Here is a 21,901-nt window from a genome sequence, read left to right on the forward strand (position 1 = left end):
TTACCACTGTATATGAGAAGCTCTGTAAATAAAACTGATTTGGCTTACACATTTTTTTTCATTACATTTCTTTTATTAAACTTAACAATTATAGTTTATTTTAATGACAAAATACATGTGCAAGAGTTGGGTTCCTCCAACATTATTTTTTTTTTAAATTACACTTGTAGTAAGACGTATTTGTGAAGTTTAGTTTGGTTTTCTTTTTTCATTTCCAAGGACTTTGGGTATGTTTGCACAAACGCTAAAATAGGACAACAACGTTGTCAAAACAATCCCCGTTCATAGAGATCCATGAAAATGACTAAAAACAGTGTATTCTGCATGCCAGGCCAGTAGTTGGCAATGTCACTTTTTAAAGAAATGCTGCACACATGCACATACTGACTGAACATGTAATATGAGTGTGCATGATATCACCATTTTTTTGCAAATTCACATTTTTGGACATGGTACTGTCAACTGTTAACAGTACCTATGAGGTACTGATGTCAGTCAATGCACTTTCAGACTGTCTTAAGCCAGGGGTTGCAGTAAAGTTAGGATTCTTGGGTGATAGGTTTAATTATTCACCTGTTAACCTTTGTCAGAAATATTTCTATTTCAAGTCTTGAACACTTATACTGTGAGAAGGTTTTTTTTTTTTTTAAGGTGTCAAAATTGTGAAGTGTTACACTGGCAGTGCTGATATTTCACAAGGTCAACTATTATTTCAGGATTCTTACATTTTATTTATAAAACAGTAGTTCCGGTCCTTGTTTCTGATTGGTTGAGCCGCGTTCAAAGCTGTTGTAAATTACTCTATAAACATATAACAACATGTGTTGTTCGGCAACCACTTTGTTGCAACCACAACTGTTTCTGAGGAAGAATAATGTTTTTATTAATATCATTACACTGTATTTGCTCTGTTTTATTTTGTGAAACCTTACTATGTATATGGAATAACCGTTTTATAAAAGCAATAAGCCCTGTGAAGCCGTGGTTTACAGTGAATTTATAACAGCTAAGGGGGTTTTAGGCACTGTGCTTCACGTTGTGTCTAACAACGCCCCTTAGCTGTTATAAATTGACTGTAAACCACAGCTTCTTGGGGCTTATTGCTTTAGTTTGAAACAATTACCTGACAGTCATATTTAATCTCAAGGCACTACTATAATATAGAGCAGGGGTGCCCAAACTTGGTCCTGGAGGGCCGGTGTCCTGCAGAGTTTAGCTTCAACCCTAATTAGACACACCTGAACCAGCTAATCGAGCTCTTACTAATCATGCTAGAAACTTCCAGGCAGGTGTATTGAGCCAAATTGGAGCTAAACTCTGCAGGACAGAGATAGTTTTTGTCTAGTTGCACTGCATATTTGAGTTACTTAAGTGTTAACAGTTATCTGAATCAGATTTGTTAAAAATAAAAGAAACATCTGAAATATGCAGAGCGGGGGGTCATGAAGACTGGAGTTGAGAACCACTACTGTAAGAGAAAACTATTTTGGCTGGCCGTCCGGTCAGGGTCTGGGCTGGTGGTCTTCTCTGCTGCTGCGGGGACCGGGGTGGTCTTCCTGTCTCCGCGCCAGAGTGAAGGGGGTTCAGCTCCCAGGTCTGGCGCTGATGGTGCCTGGATCCGGGAATATAGAGTACATATGGGGAGTGTGAGTGTGGGTACCTCGTCCATTTTTGTGTGTCTACATGTGGGGCGAGTGCGTGAATATTTGTTTGCATGCTTGAGGGTGGGAACATATGCTTGTGTATATGTGTGCTTGTTTGTCTATGTCCATGTGTCAGGTCAGGCCTTAGACTCCACCGCACTCATTATCTCAGGCCCCCCACCACACCACACCACCATGCCCTGCCGGGTGCAGGATGCTCAGGTGAGCGCTGGCCCACTCTCGGCGGTCGCTTGGCGGGGCCTGGCCCTCCTGGCTTTGCTGGGCCCCGGCTGGGGGGTGGGGGGCCATTGGATCTCCGGGCCCAGGGGCCGGTCTGCCCTGGTGTGGCCGGCTGCTGGCGGAGCCTGCGAGCTTGCCGCTGTGGCCCCCTGCGGCGTCTGCACTGTGGCTGCCGGATGACCCCCCTCCGGGCTCTCCTCTGCCCTTTTTTGGGTGGGGGCAGCAGTTGTCCCTGCGGTGGTTCTCCTGGGACTCCCGTGCCCTGGGGGGCCTCTAGGTGTTTGGGGCCCGGGTCTCCTCCATGTCTGCTCCATTCCTTGCGGGACAGGGCTGTGGTTCCCCACACACACTATTAAACATTTACATGGAGGAACCTTATGAACACAAGCGTGCTCACACACACAGGTGTACACACAAGCATTCACATTAGTGTAAAAACAGGTGCTCACAGACACACACTGTCTTAATCTGCCGTTGCTTCAAAACATATTTTGTAATATTAGCTATGTGTGCTGCGCAATGACGTTTAACATTTAGTATTTACTGTGATTCGTACAGATGTTGGTTGTTGCTGCAGTTTCTCTGCTGTTGTGTCTTCTGTTGTTTTCTCTTTTTGTCAGCAGGTATGGAAGCAGATTATCTGTTTTTGTTCTTTCTTTCTCTCTCTATCCTCCTCCTTTTCTCTCTCTCTCTCTCTCCCCCTCCTCTGTTGATTTTCTCCCCCATTTTTTTTTTCTTTTTCTCTCCTGTTTTCTCTGTTCCCCGGTCTTGTCTGTCATAGCATGGTTAAATAAAAAGGTATATAACATTAAATTAATTAATTATGATTATAGCATAGTTACACATACACACTGTCATGTGTTATCTGTGTTACTGACAGGCCGGGAAAAAAAAAAAAAAAGAGAAATCTATTTTGACTATTGACACAAAGTCCATATGGTGTATTTCACCATAAGGTGTCGTGGCCTCAAAACTTTTTGAGTACCTCCGGGGCATGGAATTGATGACACATACTACTTTGTGATGATACCAAAGCCACTAGATGGAAAGCCTGCAACCATTAGCCGAAAATGCGTAATGGCTAAAGCTAACGCTTCCGGTCTGGCAGTAAGTGTGAAAGGAGACCAGAGGCCGTTTTCTTTGAAAGGATGTCAATGGAAGAGAGGCTTCACTACACTGAATAAACAGCTTTTTAGAGGAAACAGTTTATCATTTAATAAATCTTCTGCCTATCTGCTAATCTTCAACATGTTTTACACTAAACAGTACTTTTGGATTTAACTATTTTTAGAGTTTACCATGAAAAAAATGCTGTTTTATAAGAGAAGTCACTGACTTTTTGCGACAGGAGGGATTCAGCTTACGCCACTTCTCTTTCATTCCTATGGTATCCGTGAACGGCGATTTAGTGTCGCACAACTCAATGAAATTTATTGATGTCAAGGCTGTTAATTTGATTGGTTATTAAGGGACACATAGCCAATACGCTTTCTCCAATAGTAGGTAATACAGACCATCTCATCTCTCCATAGTAAGACAATCTCTGATGATACGTTAATGCGTTTGTAAAATAAGTGTGTTGCTCTGCTAAAACTGTGGATGTGCCCTCAGCTCACGGTCATTGTAACACAGTTTGGTGTGCTCTTAGTTGAATTTGTTTGTATGTTATTTCAGAAGGGTTCAATTAATCATCTTCATATCTTTCATCTTCAGAGGGTTCAATGTCATATCTTTCTATAGCATGGTCTGACGATGATCTGAGCCAATTTTGGTGAAAATCAGACAAATTAATTCACATCTGCAAAAAATCTTGACCTGTACGAATTTACATTTTAAAATGTATTCAACTCAACATGAGCCAAACAATAAGGTAAAAAATAAATGTTGCTTCTAAACTTTATGGTTTAAAAGTTATTAGCATAAACATGAGTGCAAATCTGAGCTGTTGGTGGCGCTAGAAAATTAGAGATGCCAGACTTTCTATGGTTAATATTGAGTTATGGTTAAAGTAGTCCTCTATTTGTGAGCCAAATTTTACTGTTCTTTTCTGAAAGCAGTTCAATGGGCTACCACAGACTCAAGAGCGAAAACAGAAGAAGAAAAATAGAGAATCAGTTTTATAAAAATCTAACTCTTTCCCTGCCTGCTTTTTTTTTTTTTTTTTTTTTTTTATCCTTAATGGAGTAAGTTGCCTTCATCCCTTAAGCTTCACAGTCCACCACTTCCTGGGTCGATATTTCATTCGGTAATGTTTTTGGCAGCTTTCATTTATATGCTGTTTAGTGTTTGATAATCATGTTTCTTTTTCTTTTGTTTGTTCTTAAATGATTTAAAAAAAAAAAACAAACAAAAAAAAAACAATATTTTTACTTTCTTTTGAATGTCATACTATTGTGTATGAGATGTGCAACACATTTAACATTGCCTAATTAATTTCATACTAATGCTAATTCACAATACAACATGAACAAAAAACACCCCTTTAATCGTGGTATTGCAAAGCCATATATGTTTATTGAACAAATATTTTGACATCTTCCTGTGCAAAACTTGCATCAAATGATCATCTTTTGGGAGAAATTCCACATTTTGGTGCATCTTAATTTCACACCACGTATCAAAAGATGAGCGTTGCTCTTTATGGCTATTTCAGGCAGTGCCTCTTTTTATGAGCCAATAGAAAAATTGATGTGCTGAAATTCATCCCACATGAAGAACAGCCGTATAGCTCCTCTCCAGCAGGCACTCCTTCTTGCGTTCTTGATGTTTCTGGGGAAGTGGAAATCTCTGCACTATTTGAGTCCTTGTCTGTTTTTTCCTCAGTGTGGATTCGTTGCTGCTGTTTCAAGTAGCTCACTCCGGCACCAGCGTGCATTTTCTGGTGTGATTTCAAATTATCGAGCCATTTAAAACCCTCTCCACACAAAGAACACACATAAGTCCTCTCGTCACTGTGACTTTTCATGTGTATCTCTAAGTGAGACTGCAAAAGAAACTTTTTACTACAGTGCTTGCAGTCAAACAGCCTTTCTCCGGGGTGAATGCGCAGATGGTTAAAGAAGCAGATCTTGTCCGCAAATCTCTTTCCACACTCTGAACACTGCAGTACGTCTCCACAAGAAAGTTGCAAATGACTTTTCAGCTGTCTTTGTTGAGCGAAACTCTTTCCGCACTGATGACACGTATAAGGCATCTCTCCAGTGTGAACCCTTATGTGACACTTAAGATTTCCTCTGTGTGAGAAAGACTTTCCGCACTGAGGGCAAATGAAAGGCCGCTCTCCAGTGTGAGTCCTCACGTGGATCCGAAGGTGTCCTTCACTGGAGAAACTTTTTCCGCACTGTTGGCAGGTAAATGGGATCTCGCCGGTATGAATTCTCATGTGGCTACGAAAGTGTCTTTCACGCGAGAAACTCTTTCCACAGTCGTGGCAAGTGAAAGAACTTTTAGATGTTGTTGTCTGAGTTCTTTTTACTGAGAAATTCTTTTCGGCCTCTGTGCAATTAAGAGATTTTTCTCCACTTGTGAATTCATGTTTCTCCTCCACTTCATTCGCTTCTTGGCTTTCCTCTTTCTGTAGCATCACGTCTAAAATTAAAATAGATTGTCAAGATAAAATCAATTCAAGATGAAGCGGTCAGTTCAAGGTGAAACAAAAATAGAGCCACTGTAAAGCCACAAACAACAGATTTTAAACAATTAAATGTTGTTCCTGTTTGTTGCACAAGCACATTTAAGTTTCCGCAGGAACGAATGAGTTTGTTCTCATGCACCACACATGCATATTTCAGCTGATGCAACCAATGAGGGTTTTTCTTGTATGACAAGCAAGCATGGTTAAGCTTGCTTGAGTTTACTAAATTAAATTTGTTCATCAATAAAACTAATGTGTCTTCTCAGAAGACTTGGATTAAACAGCTCGATTCGTATAGATTACATTTACAATTGCTTTATGAATTATGAATAGAGAGACAGAAATCTCTTGGCTTTCTCTCATACATTTATTTTCAGATATGGGCTTGGAACAACATGATGATTAAGAGGTAACACAATAAAGTAGAGGTTTTCAAAGTGTCAGCTGCAAGACTAGGCAAATATGACGACATATATCATAGCGACAAGTTTAAATCAATAGAGATTTTGCTATATATTTTATATTGTGGTACAAAAAGGGGAAAAAAAGTATTTTTTAAACGTATGTAACATTTTAAACACATTTTAAAAAAAAAAAAAAATGCAGTGGTGTGGAATAAAATTCATTTAAAGGTGATCTACATTTCTTATTTTTTATTCATAAGGGTAACATAGATGACATGATTTAGTGGATCATTTCTGCCACCTGCTGGAAAACAAACACTTAAAACGAAAATTACATGAAATTACCCCTGTAACCAGTAGATGGCTGCAGAGGATTGTTATTTGGCTCATTTGTCATAATTAGTTTCATGTTTTGCTTTTGGATTATAGCATGCTATAAAATTATTACAAATTTTAGCACTTTTATTATACAGAAATATAAACTATAGCAAGTGCAGGAAAAGGCATTAAGTCTCATGACACTTAGATGAAGGGAACATTTTTAAAAAATAAGCCTGTAAGTATTATATAATGATTTTAACTACTTGAAAATACAAACCAAATTAGACAAGTTAACTATGAATGCTAGTAATGTATTATTTAAAAAAAGCAATGAATACCTTATTACAACACCTAATGCACAGGTTTATTGTGACACAGGCTTGTCAGGTGTTTTGTCCAGTCTGTTGTTACATTATAGATTATGTCTTTAGTGAGCCTAAACTGAAAATCAAATCTGTGTTAAGTCTTAAAGTGACATTTCGTTTGTGTCTGTTCTGTTGTGTTTGTCTTATTGCCCATAATTGTCTCATTTCTTTTTGTTTTAAATTATTTATAATAGTTTACATGTTGACATAATTAAGTTTTTACTTATGTGAGACTAGGTGTAAGGTGTAATTTTGACAACAAATTTAGATTTCTCATAGTCTTCTGGCTGAAATGCCATGTAGTTTCTCATTTTCTAGTCATCTGAATTGTTTTAGGTTTGGGTGATCTTTTTTTTTTTTTTTTTTAATAATAATAATCAGGGATGATCTCTTAGGTATGTCCCATCCTGATTTAATGTTTAAATTGGTAACACATCATCACACCAACGAATCAGGCCACTCATATGACTCATCTAATATCAGTTTATATGACTGTAAACATTTTCAAAAATATTATTCATTTCTTTAGAGGAAAAATTGCATAATTAGACTGGAAACCAACCTATTTTCTCATCAGGGTTTTCATCTTTCACTCTGCTCGGATCTGGAATACGTATTTCTTCACTCTCTTCTTTAACAAACTCCATGTTTATAATGTCATGTCACGCAGATCTCTGTTGTTCCACCTGTAGTTTTTCCTAATGGTTTGCACATCATTGTAGTCAAAACTCTACATTAACTTGCAATATTTTGTGGGGAAAACCGCATTAAACGCGTTAAATACTGATGGGTTCAATTTCACAAACCTGTCAGCCGAATCACTGCAAACACTGGTGCGACATCATGACGTCACAACACACATCAAAATAAAAGTCCTGTTCATAAGCTGTTTCCATATTACATATTGACAACGATTAATGAAATATACGTCACATGATAACTTAATTTAGTCAAATGAATATTTGAATACAAATGTCTTCCAACGACACTACCAAGCAAGACTCCACCTAGAATAGATGTTCAGCCCACACTATGTAAAATATAATTAAAATATTATGCTATGTATAATACAAGCATACTTAAAACTGCACATTTATATTGTATATTATATTTATATTGCATATTTCCAAAGACATAAATGTATAAAGAAAAAATAAATATTTTTTTCAGATAACAGCATCATTTGCATAATGCAAATAGTGAACTCAGTGAAAACTTAAAATGGTTAAATGGATAAAAAAAGACTCCGCTTTTTAAAATATTCTGAAAAATCTAACCTTTATACATACATACATACATATTTTATATATGTAATATATGTGTGCCATAGTTATTGGCACCACTTTGCATGTAGTAGAGAGTCTTGGGACCAATCATACAGACAAGTGTTTGAGCAAAACTCAAGCAAGTGACTCTGGAATAGACACATTAAACACGTCACCTGAAAACCTTCTGCTGATGTCAGTCAATGCACTTTGAGCTTGCATTAGGCGTGCAGTTACACTAAAGCAATGATTCATTAGATGATCATTTTTAAATTACTCACCTGTCAACCTTTGTTGGAACTGTTTCTAGTTTTAAACCACATACTGTTACAAATAAGTTTTTTTTAAGGTGCCAAAAGTGTTACATTAAGAAAATGTTGTGTTTTACAAGGCTAAGGAATAAGTCAGGATTCTTTGCTACTTTTAAAACAATCACTTTACAGTAACATTTCAGTCATTCGGCACTACTGTAATATTGTCATATGGTTAAACAAAGATATTTTTATTTATTTTATTTTGTGTATGTGTGTGTAGTTGTAGGCTATTATACTGTATTATGTCAGACACTGTAATCTGCTTTGATCCTCTTCCAGCTTATCCTGATGATGAGATACAGTGGCATGCAAAAGTTTGTGCAAAAATGTATTTATTAGGCATACATTGAAGATGAAACATTCTTTTCATCTTTTTAAGCAAGATTAGTGTATTGTTTTTGTTTTGTGCTAGTAAAAAAGGGATCTGAGCACCGTGCAAAAGTTTAGACGCCTGAAGAAATTTGATTACTTTTACCAAGGTCTTAGACCTTAATTAGCTTGTTAAGTTGATGTGTCAGTGTCACTTTTACAGATTCACAATTTAATAATCTTTGAATTAATAACCTCTGGGCAAAAATACCCACAGCTTCACAAGTTGAGATACTTGCCAATAGGGCTGTTACTAAGCACCGACCATATACTTTTGCTTTTGAATCCCTTATAAATAAATAAATAAATATAAAGATGCAAAAGCCTCTAAATCCATCTGACGTATTTCTTTAAAATTAGCATTTCTTTCTAGCTACTTTGTATCGGTTTCTATGTAAGTACTGGTACTTCTGATTGGGCTGAGGCTGGAATTTAGCGAGTTTGAAGTAAAAGTATTTGATGGACATGTATGTCAGGAGCATTCACTCAATATCATTATCTCATTTTTGACAGAGATGGCTTTTAGCTGGTTTTGCATCTGAACTCTTCATATATATATATTCATCATTTATTGAATCTCTCTTATCTTTTTTATCTTTTAAATTTTCTTTTATAAAATAGTCTACTGCTTATATACACTTGGAAAGTCCGGTTTTGTGGACATTCACACACAGACTAGTCATTAGTCAGGTGGTGACAGCATGGACCTATGGATTTAAAAAAAATAATTTCAGGTTTAAGAAGTGTTTCAACATTACATCAGCTACCGATGAACACATTCATTTTTATTTAAATTATCACTCAGCAGGTTATTTAACCATTGAAAGGCTTTTGTCTTTCAAACTCATTAAAATCCACGAATTCTCGTTATTTTTTATTTGCAGACATTCTCAAACTTTTTGTCATTTGAACCTTTTTCCCCTAATATATTTACTGTAAAGGGGTGGTTAATCAGCAATTCTCTAAAAGAACTTTGAGCATCGTAACTTTGCATATGCAACAGCAACACACTAACTAAAGTGAAATCACAATTTAAAAATGTAAAAATAAAAATGTAATAATGAAGTATCACATTTGCATGTTCATGGTTCTCTGACTTTGGTTAATGGTCATATGGCGTGCAGGTGAACATAAAATATTTATTCTTTTTTAGTAAGTGAATTATTTTGATTATGTTAAAATGATTTAATTTTACATTTGTGTGATTTAATTACTTGTTAGCCTTTCATTAAATTCACAAACCCCCTGCAGTTCCTTTACGAACCCCAGTTTGAGAAACCTTGATGTAATATTTTGTTTAATGCACTTTATGTTGTTAATTGCAATGAAAGGAAAATATTTTCTCACTCTTTGTACTTTTACATCAGTATTATTCTGTTTAAATGTACATAAATGAGTTAGGTCAAACGTATCAATGTAATAAATGTTAGGTCAAACGTAATCTAAAAGTAATGTAAAAGTAGTCTGATTATATTACCTAAAATGTGTAATGTAGTGGATTACGTTACTGACTACAATTTTCTGTCATGTAATTTTGAATCAGTAATGGATTACAATTTGTAAGTAATCTTCCCACTTCTGCTTCCAAATGGCAGAGATGTGCTATTAGTTTTACTGTTATATTCTTTCCTTTATACTCACATAATTCTATTTTAAGTTTAACTTTGTATTTAGTTTTCTTGCGTTTGCTCTTAAATTATTTGAAAACATAATATTTTTTACATTTATTTTCTTTCTCGTGTCTGTTATTATTGTGTATGTGATGTGCTGCCTAATTAATCTCATACTAATAGTCCACAATCTAACATGAACAGAAAAACAACCCTTCAAACACTGTGGTACTGGACAGCAAGAAAACGTTTATTAAAGTCATATTTTGACCTCTTCAAATGTAGAACTTGCATCAAATTATTTCTGTGTCTTTTGGAATAGAATCAGACTATTCTCCTCAAGATTGCTTTTGCTCTTAATGGCTATTTCAGACAGTGCCTTTTCTCATGAGCCAACAGATAAATTGATGTGCTGAAATTCATCCCACATGAAGCGCAGGTGTGTGGCTTCTCTCCAGGACGCACCCCTTGTGTTTTTAAAGTTTCTGAGGACGTGAAAGGCTTTGTGCTATATGAGTCCTTGTCTGTTTTTTCTCCAGTGTGCATTTGTTGCTGCTGTTTCAAGTAGCTCGCTCTGGCACAGGTATTCAGACCAGCGTGCATTTTCTGGTGCGATTTCAAATTGCCGAGCCACTTAAAACTCTTTCCGCACAAAGTACACAAATAAGTCCTCTCGTCGGTGTGACTCTTCATGTGTATCTCCAAGTGAGACTGATAAAGAAACTTTTTACTACAGTAAACGCAGTTAAACAGCCTTTCTCCAGGGTGAATGCGCAGATGATTTAAGAAGTTGATCTTCTCTGCAAACGTCTTGCCACACTCCGAACACTGCAGCACGTCTCCAGAATGAATCTGTAAATGACTCTTCAGGTCTCTCTGATAAGTGAAACCCTTTCCGCACTGAAGACACGTGTAAGGCGTCTCTCCAGTGTGAAGCCTTATGTGACTCTTAAGATTTCCTTTATGCGTGAAACACTTCCCACACTGAGGGCAAACGAACGGCCGCTCTCCAGTGTGAAGTCGTACGTGAACCTCAAGGTTTCCTTTTTGTGCGTAACTCTTTCCACAGTGATTGCATGTGTAGGGCTTTTCTCCAGTGTGAATTTTCATGTGATTCTTGAGGTTTTTATTTAATCTGAACCTCCTTCCACACTGCTGGCATTTGAAAGGCTTTTCTCCAGCGTGAGTTGTGACGTGTCTGTTCAGGTGCTCCATGTCTGTGAAACTCATTCCGCACTGATGGCATATAAAACAGTTCTCTCTAGTGTGAATTCTCACGTGGCAATTAAGAGATTGCTTCTGTGTGAAACGTTTTCCACACTGAGGGCACACAAAAGGCTTCTCTCCCGAATGAATTCTCATGTGGTGATTAAGGTTTCCTTTCAGCGAGAAGCTCTTTCCACACGTTTTGCAGGTGAAAGGGCTCTCGCCGGTGTGAGTTCTCATGTGGCTTTTAAGGTTTCCTTTTTGACTGAAGCTTTTTCCACACTGTTGGCAGGTGAAAGGACTCTCGCCGGTGTGAATTCGCATGTGGCTTGTAAGGTTTCCTTTTTGATTAAAACATTTTCCGCACTGTTGGCAGGTAAACGGGTTCTCGCCGGTATGAATTCTCATGTGGCTACGAAGGTGTCCTTCACGTGAAAAAGTCTTTCCACATTGATAGCAAGTACTTTTTGATCTTGTTTTTGTAGTTCTTTTTTCGGAGGAATTATTTTCAGTCTTGGCTGATTTTTCTCCACTGGTGAAATCATGCTGTTTCTCGTCCACCTCATTCAGTTCTTGACTTTCGTCTTTCAGCGGCATCAGGTCTAAAATTAACATATTAAGTGGTCAAAAATCAATTCAAGACAGAAAACGGGATCATTTTAATGCCACAAAGCAACAGTCAGTATATAAACGTTAATTTTACGCTAATGTGCAAACACATTTGAGCCTCTACGGGAAATTATGAGCTGCTGCAAGAACCAATCAGGTTTGTTCTTGTGCGTTGCACAAGCATACTTGAGTTGCAGCAAGAACATTGAGGTTTGACTTATTTAAAGAATATACTATTTTAAAGAGCTATAGAGAATAATAAACATCTCAAACATGCCCCATCCCGACTTAAAGAAGTCCACTTCCAGAACAACAATTCACAAATAATGTACTCACCCCCTTGTCATCCAAGATGTTCATGTCTTTCTTTCTTCAGTCGTGAAGAAATTATGGTTTTTGAGGAAAACATTTCAGGATTTTTCTCCATATAATGGACTTTATTGGTGCCCCGATTTTGAACTTCCAAAGTGTAGTTTAAATGCAGCTTCAAAAGGCTCTAAACGATCCCAGCCGAGGAAGACGGGTCTTATCTAGCGAAATGATCGGTCTTTTTTTTTTTTCGGAAAATAAAAATTTGTATACTTTTTAAGCACAAAAGCTTGTGTAGCACAGGCTCTGAGATGCATGTTCACGTACTATTGAATCACGTCGAAACGTCACACAGAACTACAGACCCAGTGTTTACAAAGCGAACATGCAAAGACTAAGAAACTGCAAGTAAGTCAAACGCTGTTTACAAACAAAAAGGTACAACGATGTCGGATGATTCTGAAGTTGTAGGAGAAAATAAGATGGAGTTTTTGCCATTCTCTATCTTTTTGAGCTGAAGTACACAGACGATGAACTTAGACGTGATTCATAGTAGTGATGGGAAGTTCGGATCATTTTACCGACTCGGAACTTTGAGTCTCGTTCAGCAAAATGAATGAATCTTTTTTCGAGTCATTTCGTTCATTTTAGCAAAATATAATTAAAATGTTACATGTTACTTCCCTAACACATCTACTGCTTACACAAACGCTGATCACACTACAAACAGAAAAGATTCATTCATTGTTTACCTGGGTCTGTAGTCTATGATTAGCTTATCTGACAAGTTTTTGGGTTTGAATCGTTCGTTCATTTCGTGACAGCCCCATAAGATGAACGAACAACTCGAATAACAGGTGAACTAATTCCAGTACAGAACCTAATAGGATGTTGCACATGCGCGACTGAATGAATCACTCCCCGATCCGACTCGTTCTTCCCGAGTCACATTAAAGATTCGTTCAAAAACGACCCATCACTAATTCATAGCGTTGTGGACGCGCATCCCAGAGCCTGTGCTACACGAGTTTTCGTGCTTAAAAAGTATACAAATTTTTATTTTCCGAAAAAAATAACCAGTCGTTTCGCTAGATAAGACCCTTCTTCCTCGGCTGGGATCATTTAGAGCCCTTTGAAGCTGCATTTAAACTGCATTTTGGAAGTTTAAACTCACAGGCACCAATGAAGTCCATTGCATGAAGAAAAATCCTGAAATGTTTTCCTCAAAAACCATAATTTTTTTACAACTGAAGAAAGAAAGACATGAACATCTTGGATGACAAGGGGGTGAGTAAATTATTTGTAAATTATTGTTCTGGAAGTGGACTTCTCCTTTAATGTTTTAATTGGTCATGCATCATTACAAAATTAAGCTCATCAAGCAACTTTAATTACACCACTCATATGACTCATCTAATGCCAATTTATATGACTGTAAACATTCAAAAATATAATTAATTTCTTAAGAGGAAGAACTGTAATAAAAATGTGAACCAACCTATTTTCTCCTCAGTATCTTCATCTTTCACTCCGCATGGATCTGGAATTCTTATTTCTTCATTCTCTTCTTTAATAAACTCCATGTTTATAATATTATGTGTCACACAGATCTCAGTTGTTCCACTTTAAGTTTTTTTCTACATGTTTGAACACTTTTCCATGTTTAAGATGATGAGAATACTGAACTGAAAAAAAAAAAAAACACAACAAAATAAAATAAACACAAAGTCTTTATGCAACTTGTGTACGCTTTACACATCATTTATACACTCGTTCATGTAGCTATATTTACATAAAACATTACATTCAACACTCTATCTTAATTTGCTCAACACTATGAAAAGACTCCGCTGTGAATGGATTTAAACATCTTAAATACTGATGGGTTCAATTTCATAAACCTCTCAGCCGAATCACAGCACACACCGGTGCAGGATTTTGACGCCACAACACACATCAAAATAAAAGTCTCGTTCATACGCTGTTTTCAAATTATTGATGTAGAAATAAACGAAATACACGTCACATGATCATTTTATTTGGTGAAATAAATATTTAAATACACGTGTCGTCTAACGATGCGAAAATAGACTGTCAAGCGAGACAACAGATACTTGCACTATGTTTATTTAGTTTAAATAAAAATGCGTTTTGTGTATCAAAATGAATAACTTGTAATAGACATCTTAATTATTATTATTATTATTATTATTATTATTATCAGGTGACGATGTATATGAACAGGACCTTTATTTTGATCTGTGTTGTTGTTCGTCATAATGCTGCACCAGGCTGGTGTGTTTCAGCTGAGGTTTGTTGTTTTGAGTCCATCAGTATTTCCGAGCGAGCAGATGAATTTAAAGTTTTTGCAAATATACCACAGCAGGACAATAATGAGCTTAAAAAGCAACAGAAATGAAATTAAATTAGAATACTGCTGTAATGCTTTATGTGAATGTACACATTAATATTTGTATTTGGTTTAAAATTTGATTTGTCAAGTTCATCCACACAAAAACCAAAAAGACATACTTTGCATTTATTTATTTCAGGTAATTATTTTCTTCATTTTAAACATGACACAGCGAGCAAAATCTCCATGTGAAACAGTATTATAACATGGAGTTTGTTCATTCAGATTCAAGCAAGCAGGAATAACTCCTGGTGTCATATTCTTCATGAAAAGTACTAAAAAGATGGAGTTTATTAAAGAGGAAAGTGAAGACGTTAGTGATCCAGAAGCTTATAAATTGAAGGATGCTGAGGAACAAAGAGGTTGGTCTTCATTCTTAATCATTAATGTGATCCCAGTCTGTGCTGGCATCTCATTCAATTAAATTCTCACTATTTTAATTGAACCAATGTCTCCCGACAGAAATACTCATTCTGGCGACAGCTAAAACTACAGCAAAAATGCTGTATAATTGGTTCGTTCCCTTTGATTAATGTTTGTCTACATGTTCATTTCAGGGCTGATGGAGGTGAAAGAAGAAAGTGAAGTTGATGACAAACATCAGTATCAGAGAACCGGACGTGAGTCTTTTAATGGCTCACAAAACGGAAGTCCTAAAAATTCTCTTACCTGCCCTCAATGTGGAAAGAGTTTCACACAAAAGAGTCACCTTAAGGCTCACATAAGGATTCACACTGGAGAGAAGCCGTTCACCTGCCAACAGTGTGGAAAGAGCTTCACACAGAAAGGAAACCTTAAAGATCACATACGGATTCACACCGGAGAAAAGCCCTTCGCCTGCCGTCAGTGCGGAATGAGCTTCACCTATAAGAGAAGCCTTAATGATCACGTCGGCATTCACACCGGAGAGAGTCCGTTCACGTGTCCGCAGTGTGGGAACAGATTCACACATAAAAGCGACCTAAAGAGACATCGAAGGATTCACACTGGAGAACGGCCGCACACCTGTCACCAGTGCCGAAAGAGCTTCACCCGTAAAGAGCATCTGAAGACGCACGCAAGGATTCACACCAAAGAAAACCCTTACATTTGCCCTCAGTGTGGAAGGACTTTCAAACATCTGAGTAACATAACAAGGCATATGACCGTTCATTCAGAAATTATACTGCACCACTGAGCACAGGTTTCTTTCCATTTCAAATCTAATATAGCTTGTGCAGTTTCTCCCAAAACTGCAAAACAGCTGCTAAAAAGTGATTTTTTTTTTAACCGCCAACTTTTTTTAGAAATTATATTTAGCAGTCTGTGATTGAGAAAGACACACAGGACAAGTGCTTTGCATGTTGTAGTAATGCATGTTTTATGTGGACAGTGCTCTTTTGTGTCAGATATCAGATAACGAGGAATCAAATTATTTATTGTTATTATATATATATATATATATATATACAGTACTGTGCAAAAGTCTTAGGCCACTAGTATTTTCATCAGCTAAAAAATGGTTTAAAGTCAGTTAAAGTCGTTTTTTTGCTGTAGTGTGTCAGTAGGAAATATCAGTTTACATTTCTAAACATTCATTTTGCCATTAATTATAATAATCCAGTGAGATTTTTGTATGGGGCACAGGCTGTTGTCAGACTCTTTGTGCAAACAGAGATGTGATCTCTCCATCATTCAATCCAGTCTGTCTTAAGAAACAGAAAAAACGGAGACAGACTAAATCCAAAAGAACTGTGGCAACATCTCCAAGATGCTTTAAGAGACCTATATCTACAAAGCTACAGTACTGTTAAAATTTTTAGGCAGTTAGGCACATAAAATGAGGATGCTCTCAAAAACAATGTCATAAATAGATTTTCTTTATCAATGAACTTCTATTAACTAAAATAAATCAGCATTTGATGTGACCATCCTTTGCATTTAAAGTAGCTTTTGCCCTATGTGCACTTGTGCAGAGTTTTTCAGGTTGCTTTGCAGGTAGGTTACTTGAAACATCTTGGAGATGTTGAAACAGTTCTTCTGGATTTAGTCTGTTTCAGTTATTCTGTTTCTTCATGTCATTCCAGAGACAGACTGGATGACGGTGAGATCAGATGTCTGTGTGGAGCACTGGCTGCTGTCAGACTGCCTGTGCAAACAAAAATCTCACTAGATTATTACAATTAATGGCAAACAGAATGTTTGGAAATGTAAAAGCAGTGAAAATACTAGTGGCCTAAGACTTTTGCACCGTACTGTATATATATGGATAACATACTATATATATATATATATATATATATATATAGTATGTTATTTTGACATATAATTTAACATACTGTACGTTTGTGAACTTCAAACGTTCTCCTCCCTGCAAAAAGAGCATTTATTATGTGTTATGTGTATACTGTGTTCAGTATTTCATGTGTATTGTGTTCGGCCTGACTTTCACTGCAGTGTTGATAGTCCATGACAGATACTATAGATTTTTATACACAATAAATGTAGCACAATACATTGATCTGATTTGATTACAGATCTGTCTGTTCTCTTTTGGTATAAGAAAAATAGGCAAATATGTATTTTATTTTGCCAATCCATAGTAGTTAAATGTAATTAATACAAAAGCGTAATAAATACAAAATATGATTCATAACACTGACACATAGAGGCACATCACAAACACATCAGAAGTTGATTAAACCTAGAGTTATATGCGCATTATTTTGGCATTTGCATAATTTCCAACATTTTTGTGAACTGACATTTATCACCAGTGTTTAATAAAATAAAAGCTCAATTCTGAACGCTTGAAAGTAAAGAATTGAATACATGAATAGTCATATTAGTATTGTAATAACAGTAACTTTTTCTTTAGATTAAAAGATGTTGGGAACAGTTCTTCCATCCTCTGCATAAAAATAAAACAATGCTTTCTAATGCAACCTTTCTAAGGTTTCATTTATTATTGGCTGGTTTGCTTCAAAATCACAGGTGGTTGAGCAGCAGTGATGTTCAGGAAGAATTAAATCTGGGTGTAGTGTACACAACACAGAATACATATTTATCCAAGGCAAGTTTATTTATATAGCACATTTCATACACAGAGGTAATTCAAAGTGCTTTACATAAAAGGAAGTAGAACAATCATAAAAACAATAATAAAAACAATAATTCACAAAAAAGGAAGTAGAACAATCATAAAAACTATGATCACAACAATAAAACAAAAAATGTAAAAACTGATTGATATAATGATTTAAAAATGATTTAAAATAAATTTAAGACAGTTAAAAACAGAAAATGATTATACATACTGCAATCAGTTCGAACGAAGCACAGTGCTCATTCAGTAAATGCACAGCTAAACAGATGAGTTTTGAGTCTAGATTTAAATGTAGCTAATGTTTTAGCACATTTGATCTCTTCTGGAAGATGATTCCAACTGCGGGCAGCATAATAGCTAAAAGTGGATTCCCCTTGTTTTGTGTGAACCCTTGGTATTTCTAACTGACTCGATCCTAATGATCTGAGTGGTCTGTTAGGTTTATATTCAGTGAGCATATCTGCAATGTATGTAGGTCCTAGGCCATTGAGTGATTTATAAATGAGTAAAAGTACTTTAAAATCAATTCTAAATATAACTGGAAGCCAGTGTAGGGACCTGAGGACTGGTGTGATATGCTCAGATTTTCTGGTTCTGGACGAGCTGCAGCTGTCTGATGGTTTTCTTGGGAAGGCCAGTGAGGAGACCATTACAATAATCCACCCTGCTCGTGATAAAGGCATGAACAAGTTTCTCCAAGTCTTGACTGGAAACAAAACATCTAATTCTTGCAATGTTTTTGAGATGATAGTATGCTGATTTAGTTACTGCTTTGACATGACTACTGAAACTAAGGTCCGACTCCAGAATCACACCAAGATTCCTGACTTGGTTTTTAGTTGTTTGACCCCTAGAGTCAAGGTATGCATTCACCTTAAGAACTTCCTCTTCGCTTCCAAATGCAATGACTTCAGTTTTCTCCTTGTTTTACTGAAGGAAGTTCTGGCACATCCAACTGTTAATTTCATCAATGCATTGGCAGAGGGAATCAATGGGGCTGTAGTCATTTGGTGATAAGGCTAAGAAATCTAGGTATCATCAGCATAGCTGTGATAGGCAATTTGGTTCTTTCTCATTATTTGACTTAGTGGGAGCATATACAGATATATTTCTCCATTCGTTGCATATTTCAATGAATGTTTTAGGGCTAAATGTCCATCTTGGGATAAATCAGACCTTTTAAACCAAATCAGACGGACTAAACAAAGCCCAGAGAATGTGGTTCCCTAATATTGCACAACAGTCCAGTAGGCGGCGGCATTCAGTCGGTTTGTGAACCGCCATCAAACCAAAGAAGAACAACACGATACAAAGTAATGCAGCGCATCTCACATCTACTGAATGTAACGAAAACACTAACAAGTCCATCCAGCTGTGTGTGCAAACAAACATGGGAGTTCTGATGCAGGTGAATAATTGCGTGTATTTTTACAGTATGTTCTCACTGTTTGCAAACAAGGCAACTCCAGTTTAAAGTACGGATCGTGTGTGTGTAATTAGTGCATCTTTTTGAAACTCAGACATTCTGTCATAACAATGGAGCTCATTAAAGTGGAAAGTGAAGACATGAGTTATTCAGAGCCGTGCAGACTGAAAGATGAAGATACAGAGGAACAGAGAGGTTGGTGATCATTCTTCATTCATTCATTCATTCATTACATTTCATATTTTGGCTTTCCCCAGAAAATAAAGAGTTTGCATTTATTTAGTTAATTCCCACTAACATGCCCAATTATTAGACAATATATTATTATTAATAAAAATATCATTACCAAGAATTTTGACTCTTTTTGTAGATTTGATGGAGGTGAAGGAAGAACTGAAGTGCTGTTACTATCAGAATCCCTCTGATTTCAGTCCTGCAGAAAAACCTTTTAGTTGCTCACAGAGCGACGAGTATTTGAACCAAGAAAAGACCAAAGGAAAACAAGCTAAACGTTCATTCATCTGCCCCGAGTGCGGAAGGAGTTTCACACGTAAAGAAAGGCTTAATACGCACATGAGAATTCACAGCGGAGAGAAGCCGTTCACGTGTCCTCAGTGCGGAAAGACGTTCAGAGACAAAAATCCTTCAGATTCACATAAGAGTTCACACTGGAGAGAAACCCTTCACCTGCCTTCAGTGCGGAAAGAGTTTCAGACAAAAAACAAACCTGAACGCTCATATGTGGAATCACAATGGAGAAAAGCCCTTTGCGTGTCATCTGTGTGGAAAGAGATTCACGTGCAAAGGAAACCTTAATATGCACATGCGAATTCACAGCGGAGAGAAGCCGTTCACATGCCATCAATGTGGCCTGAGTTTCAAAGAGAAAAACATTCTTGAGAATCACATACGGATTCACACTGGAGAGAAACCCTTCACGTGTCCTGACTGTGGACAGAGCTTCAGACAGAAAGGCAACCTGAAGATGCACGTGAAGATTCACACTCGCGAGACGCCGTTGATCTGCCGTCAGTGTGGAAATACTTTCAAATGTAACTCGAGCTTTAAGTTGCACATGCAGATTCACTCTCATGAGAAGCCTTTTACCTGCATTCAGTGTGGAAAGAGTTTTTCTCAGAAAGCACAGCTTAAAATTCACAGCGTGGTTCACACTGGAGAAAGGCCTTTCTTGTGTCAGCACTGCGGGAAGAGCTTCAAACGGAGAGCGAACCTGAACGTTCACATGCGGATTCACACCGGAGAGAAGCCGTACATGTGCCATCAGTGTGGAAGGAGATTCACTCAGATCGTCGGCCTCAAAACCCATCCGTGTTTGGGATCCCCGTCGATCCTGAAAGTGAAATCTCATGTGTGCTCTGAGTGTGGTAAAGCCTTCACTAGAGCCGCTCATCTGAAAATGCACCAGAGAATCCACACTGGAGAAAAACCCTACAAGTGTGCAATCTGCGTGAAGAGCTTCGCGGAGCCTGGAAACCTGAAAAAACACGAGCGGGTTCACACCACAGAGAAGACGCATCACTGCGTTTCATGTGGAAGGAGTTTCGATACGTCAAGAAATCTACGGACTCATAAAAAAACACACTGCTCACTGAACAAAGACATGGACACCATGTAAACGTGAACAAACTAGTAAACTTTAATAGTTCTCCCAAAAATGAACATTTTCTTATATGTCCTCACTCTCAGGCCATCCAAGATTAGGATGAGTTTGTTTCTTAATCAGATTTGTAGAAATGTGTCATTCCATCACTTGCTCACCAGTGGATCCTCAGCAGTGAATGGGTGCCGTCAGGATGAGAGTTCGTAATCTACAAGTAATCCACACCACTCCAGTACATCAATTAACGTCTTTAGAAGACAAAAAGTAAAACAAATCCACCACTAAGATGTTTTTAACTAAGTCTTTAATTAATAATAATGCTTTGTTTAGACTCTTATTCTGACGGCACCCATTCACTGCAGAGGATCCATTGGTGAGCAAGTGATTGAGCACATTTCTCCAAATCTGATGAACAAACAAACTCATCCTAATCTTGGATGGCCTGAGGGTGTGGACATTTCCAGCTAATTACATTTTTTGAGCAAACTATTCACTTAATATGCATATTTGCCCAGTCATACATAAATTAAACTAAATAAATTAATAAAATTGAAATGCAGTTATTTAAATGTATGTATGACTGACAAATTCAGACCACCCTGAGTTGATGTTAATGATCCAAATGGATTATAATTTTATATGCAATTCAAATGCATAAATCTTAAATTAAGGTCTAAATATGAATGTTTGTACTGAAATTTTTGGGTGGAGCAGTAGCGCCAAATTAATTATCAATGACATTTATGTCTATTTACCTTGATGTTGCTATTTCCATTTCATACCTGTGCTGTTAAACAGTGTTGTATTGAGAAATAAACACTACTTTCTGCTGATACAGAAAACTCTCTTATGTCTGTGGCTTGACTAACAGTTCAATCTTACAGAGGTGAAAAGTACATTCCAGTTTTGTGATTTTGTGCTTTGCAGTAAGCAGTCTTCTTTGGGCATGTGATAGTTATGAGTACATATGCCAGATGTGTCCTTTATGATTATCATTTTATTACTTATCGCTCAGTAATGTAGTAGTGTATATCATTCTAATTGTATATTATGAAATCACCAGAAAT

General features: G+C 37.0%; 2 protein-coding genes and 1 pseudogene across 2 annotated transcripts; 1 reads left to right on the plus strand and 2 right to left on the minus strand.

The window, feature by feature from the left end:
* Positions 1 to 4,379: 4,379 nt before the first annotated feature.
* On the minus strand, positions 4,380 to 7,550 carry LOC127173494 (gastrula zinc finger protein XlCGF8.2DB-like). Its single transcript, XM_051123413.1, has 3 exons — positions 7,414 to 7,550; positions 7,170 to 7,293; positions 4,380 to 5,471 (listed from the first exon to the last, which is right to left on the minus strand). The coding sequence occupies exons 2-3, from the start codon at positions 7,252 to 7,254 to the stop codon at positions 4,528 to 4,530; spliced, it is 1,029 nt and encodes a 342-aa protein (XP_050979370.1). The 5' UTR covers positions 7,255 to 7,293; positions 7,414 to 7,550; the 3' UTR covers positions 4,380 to 4,527.
* A 2,853-nt stretch (positions 7,551 to 10,403) lies between these two features.
* si:ch211-241e1.5 (uncharacterized protein LOC567583 homolog) lies at positions 10,404 to 14,224 on the minus strand. The gene is made up of 3 exons (XM_051123093.1): positions 14,094 to 14,224; positions 13,788 to 13,974; positions 10,404 to 11,973 (listed from the first exon to the last, which is right to left on the minus strand). The coding sequence occupies exons 2-3, from the start codon at positions 13,870 to 13,872 to the stop codon at positions 10,529 to 10,531; spliced, it is 1,530 nt and encodes a 509-aa protein (XP_050979050.1). The 5' UTR covers positions 13,873 to 13,974; positions 14,094 to 14,224; the 3' UTR covers positions 10,404 to 10,528.
* Positions 14,225 to 14,591: 367 nt separating this feature from the next.
* On the plus strand, positions 14,592 to 21,616 carry LOC127176412 (oocyte zinc finger protein XlCOF6-like; annotated as a pseudogene).
* The last annotated feature ends 285 nt before the right edge of the window (positions 21,617 to 21,901 follow it).

The sequence above is a fragment of the Labeo rohita genome, chromosome 2 (assembly GCF_022985175.1).
Source record: "Labeo rohita strain BAU-BD-2019 chromosome 2, IGBB_LRoh.1.0, whole genome shotgun sequence".
Classification (NCBI taxonomy): Eukaryota; Metazoa; Chordata; class Actinopteri; order Cypriniformes; family Cyprinidae; genus Labeo; species Labeo rohita.

Bases quoted from the DNA above. Each gene is read 5' to 3' on its own strand.
- LOC127173494 (XM_051123413.1), bottom strand. From the start codon at position 7,254: ATGGAGTTTGTTAAAGAAGAGAGTGAAGAAATACGTATTCCAGATCCG. The intron at 5,472-7,169 runs GTTGGTTTCCAG...TTTTAATTTTAG, and splicing joins AAACCCTGATGAGAAAATAG to ACGTGATGCTACAGAAAGAG.
- si:ch211-241e1.5 (XM_051123093.1), bottom strand. From the start codon at position 13,872: ATGGAGTTTATTAAAGAAGAGAATGAAGAAATAAGAATTCCAGATCCA. The intron at 11,974-13,787 runs GTTGGTTCACAT...TGTTAATTTTAG, and splicing joins AGATACTGAGGAGAAAATAG to ACCTGATGCCGCTGAAAGAC.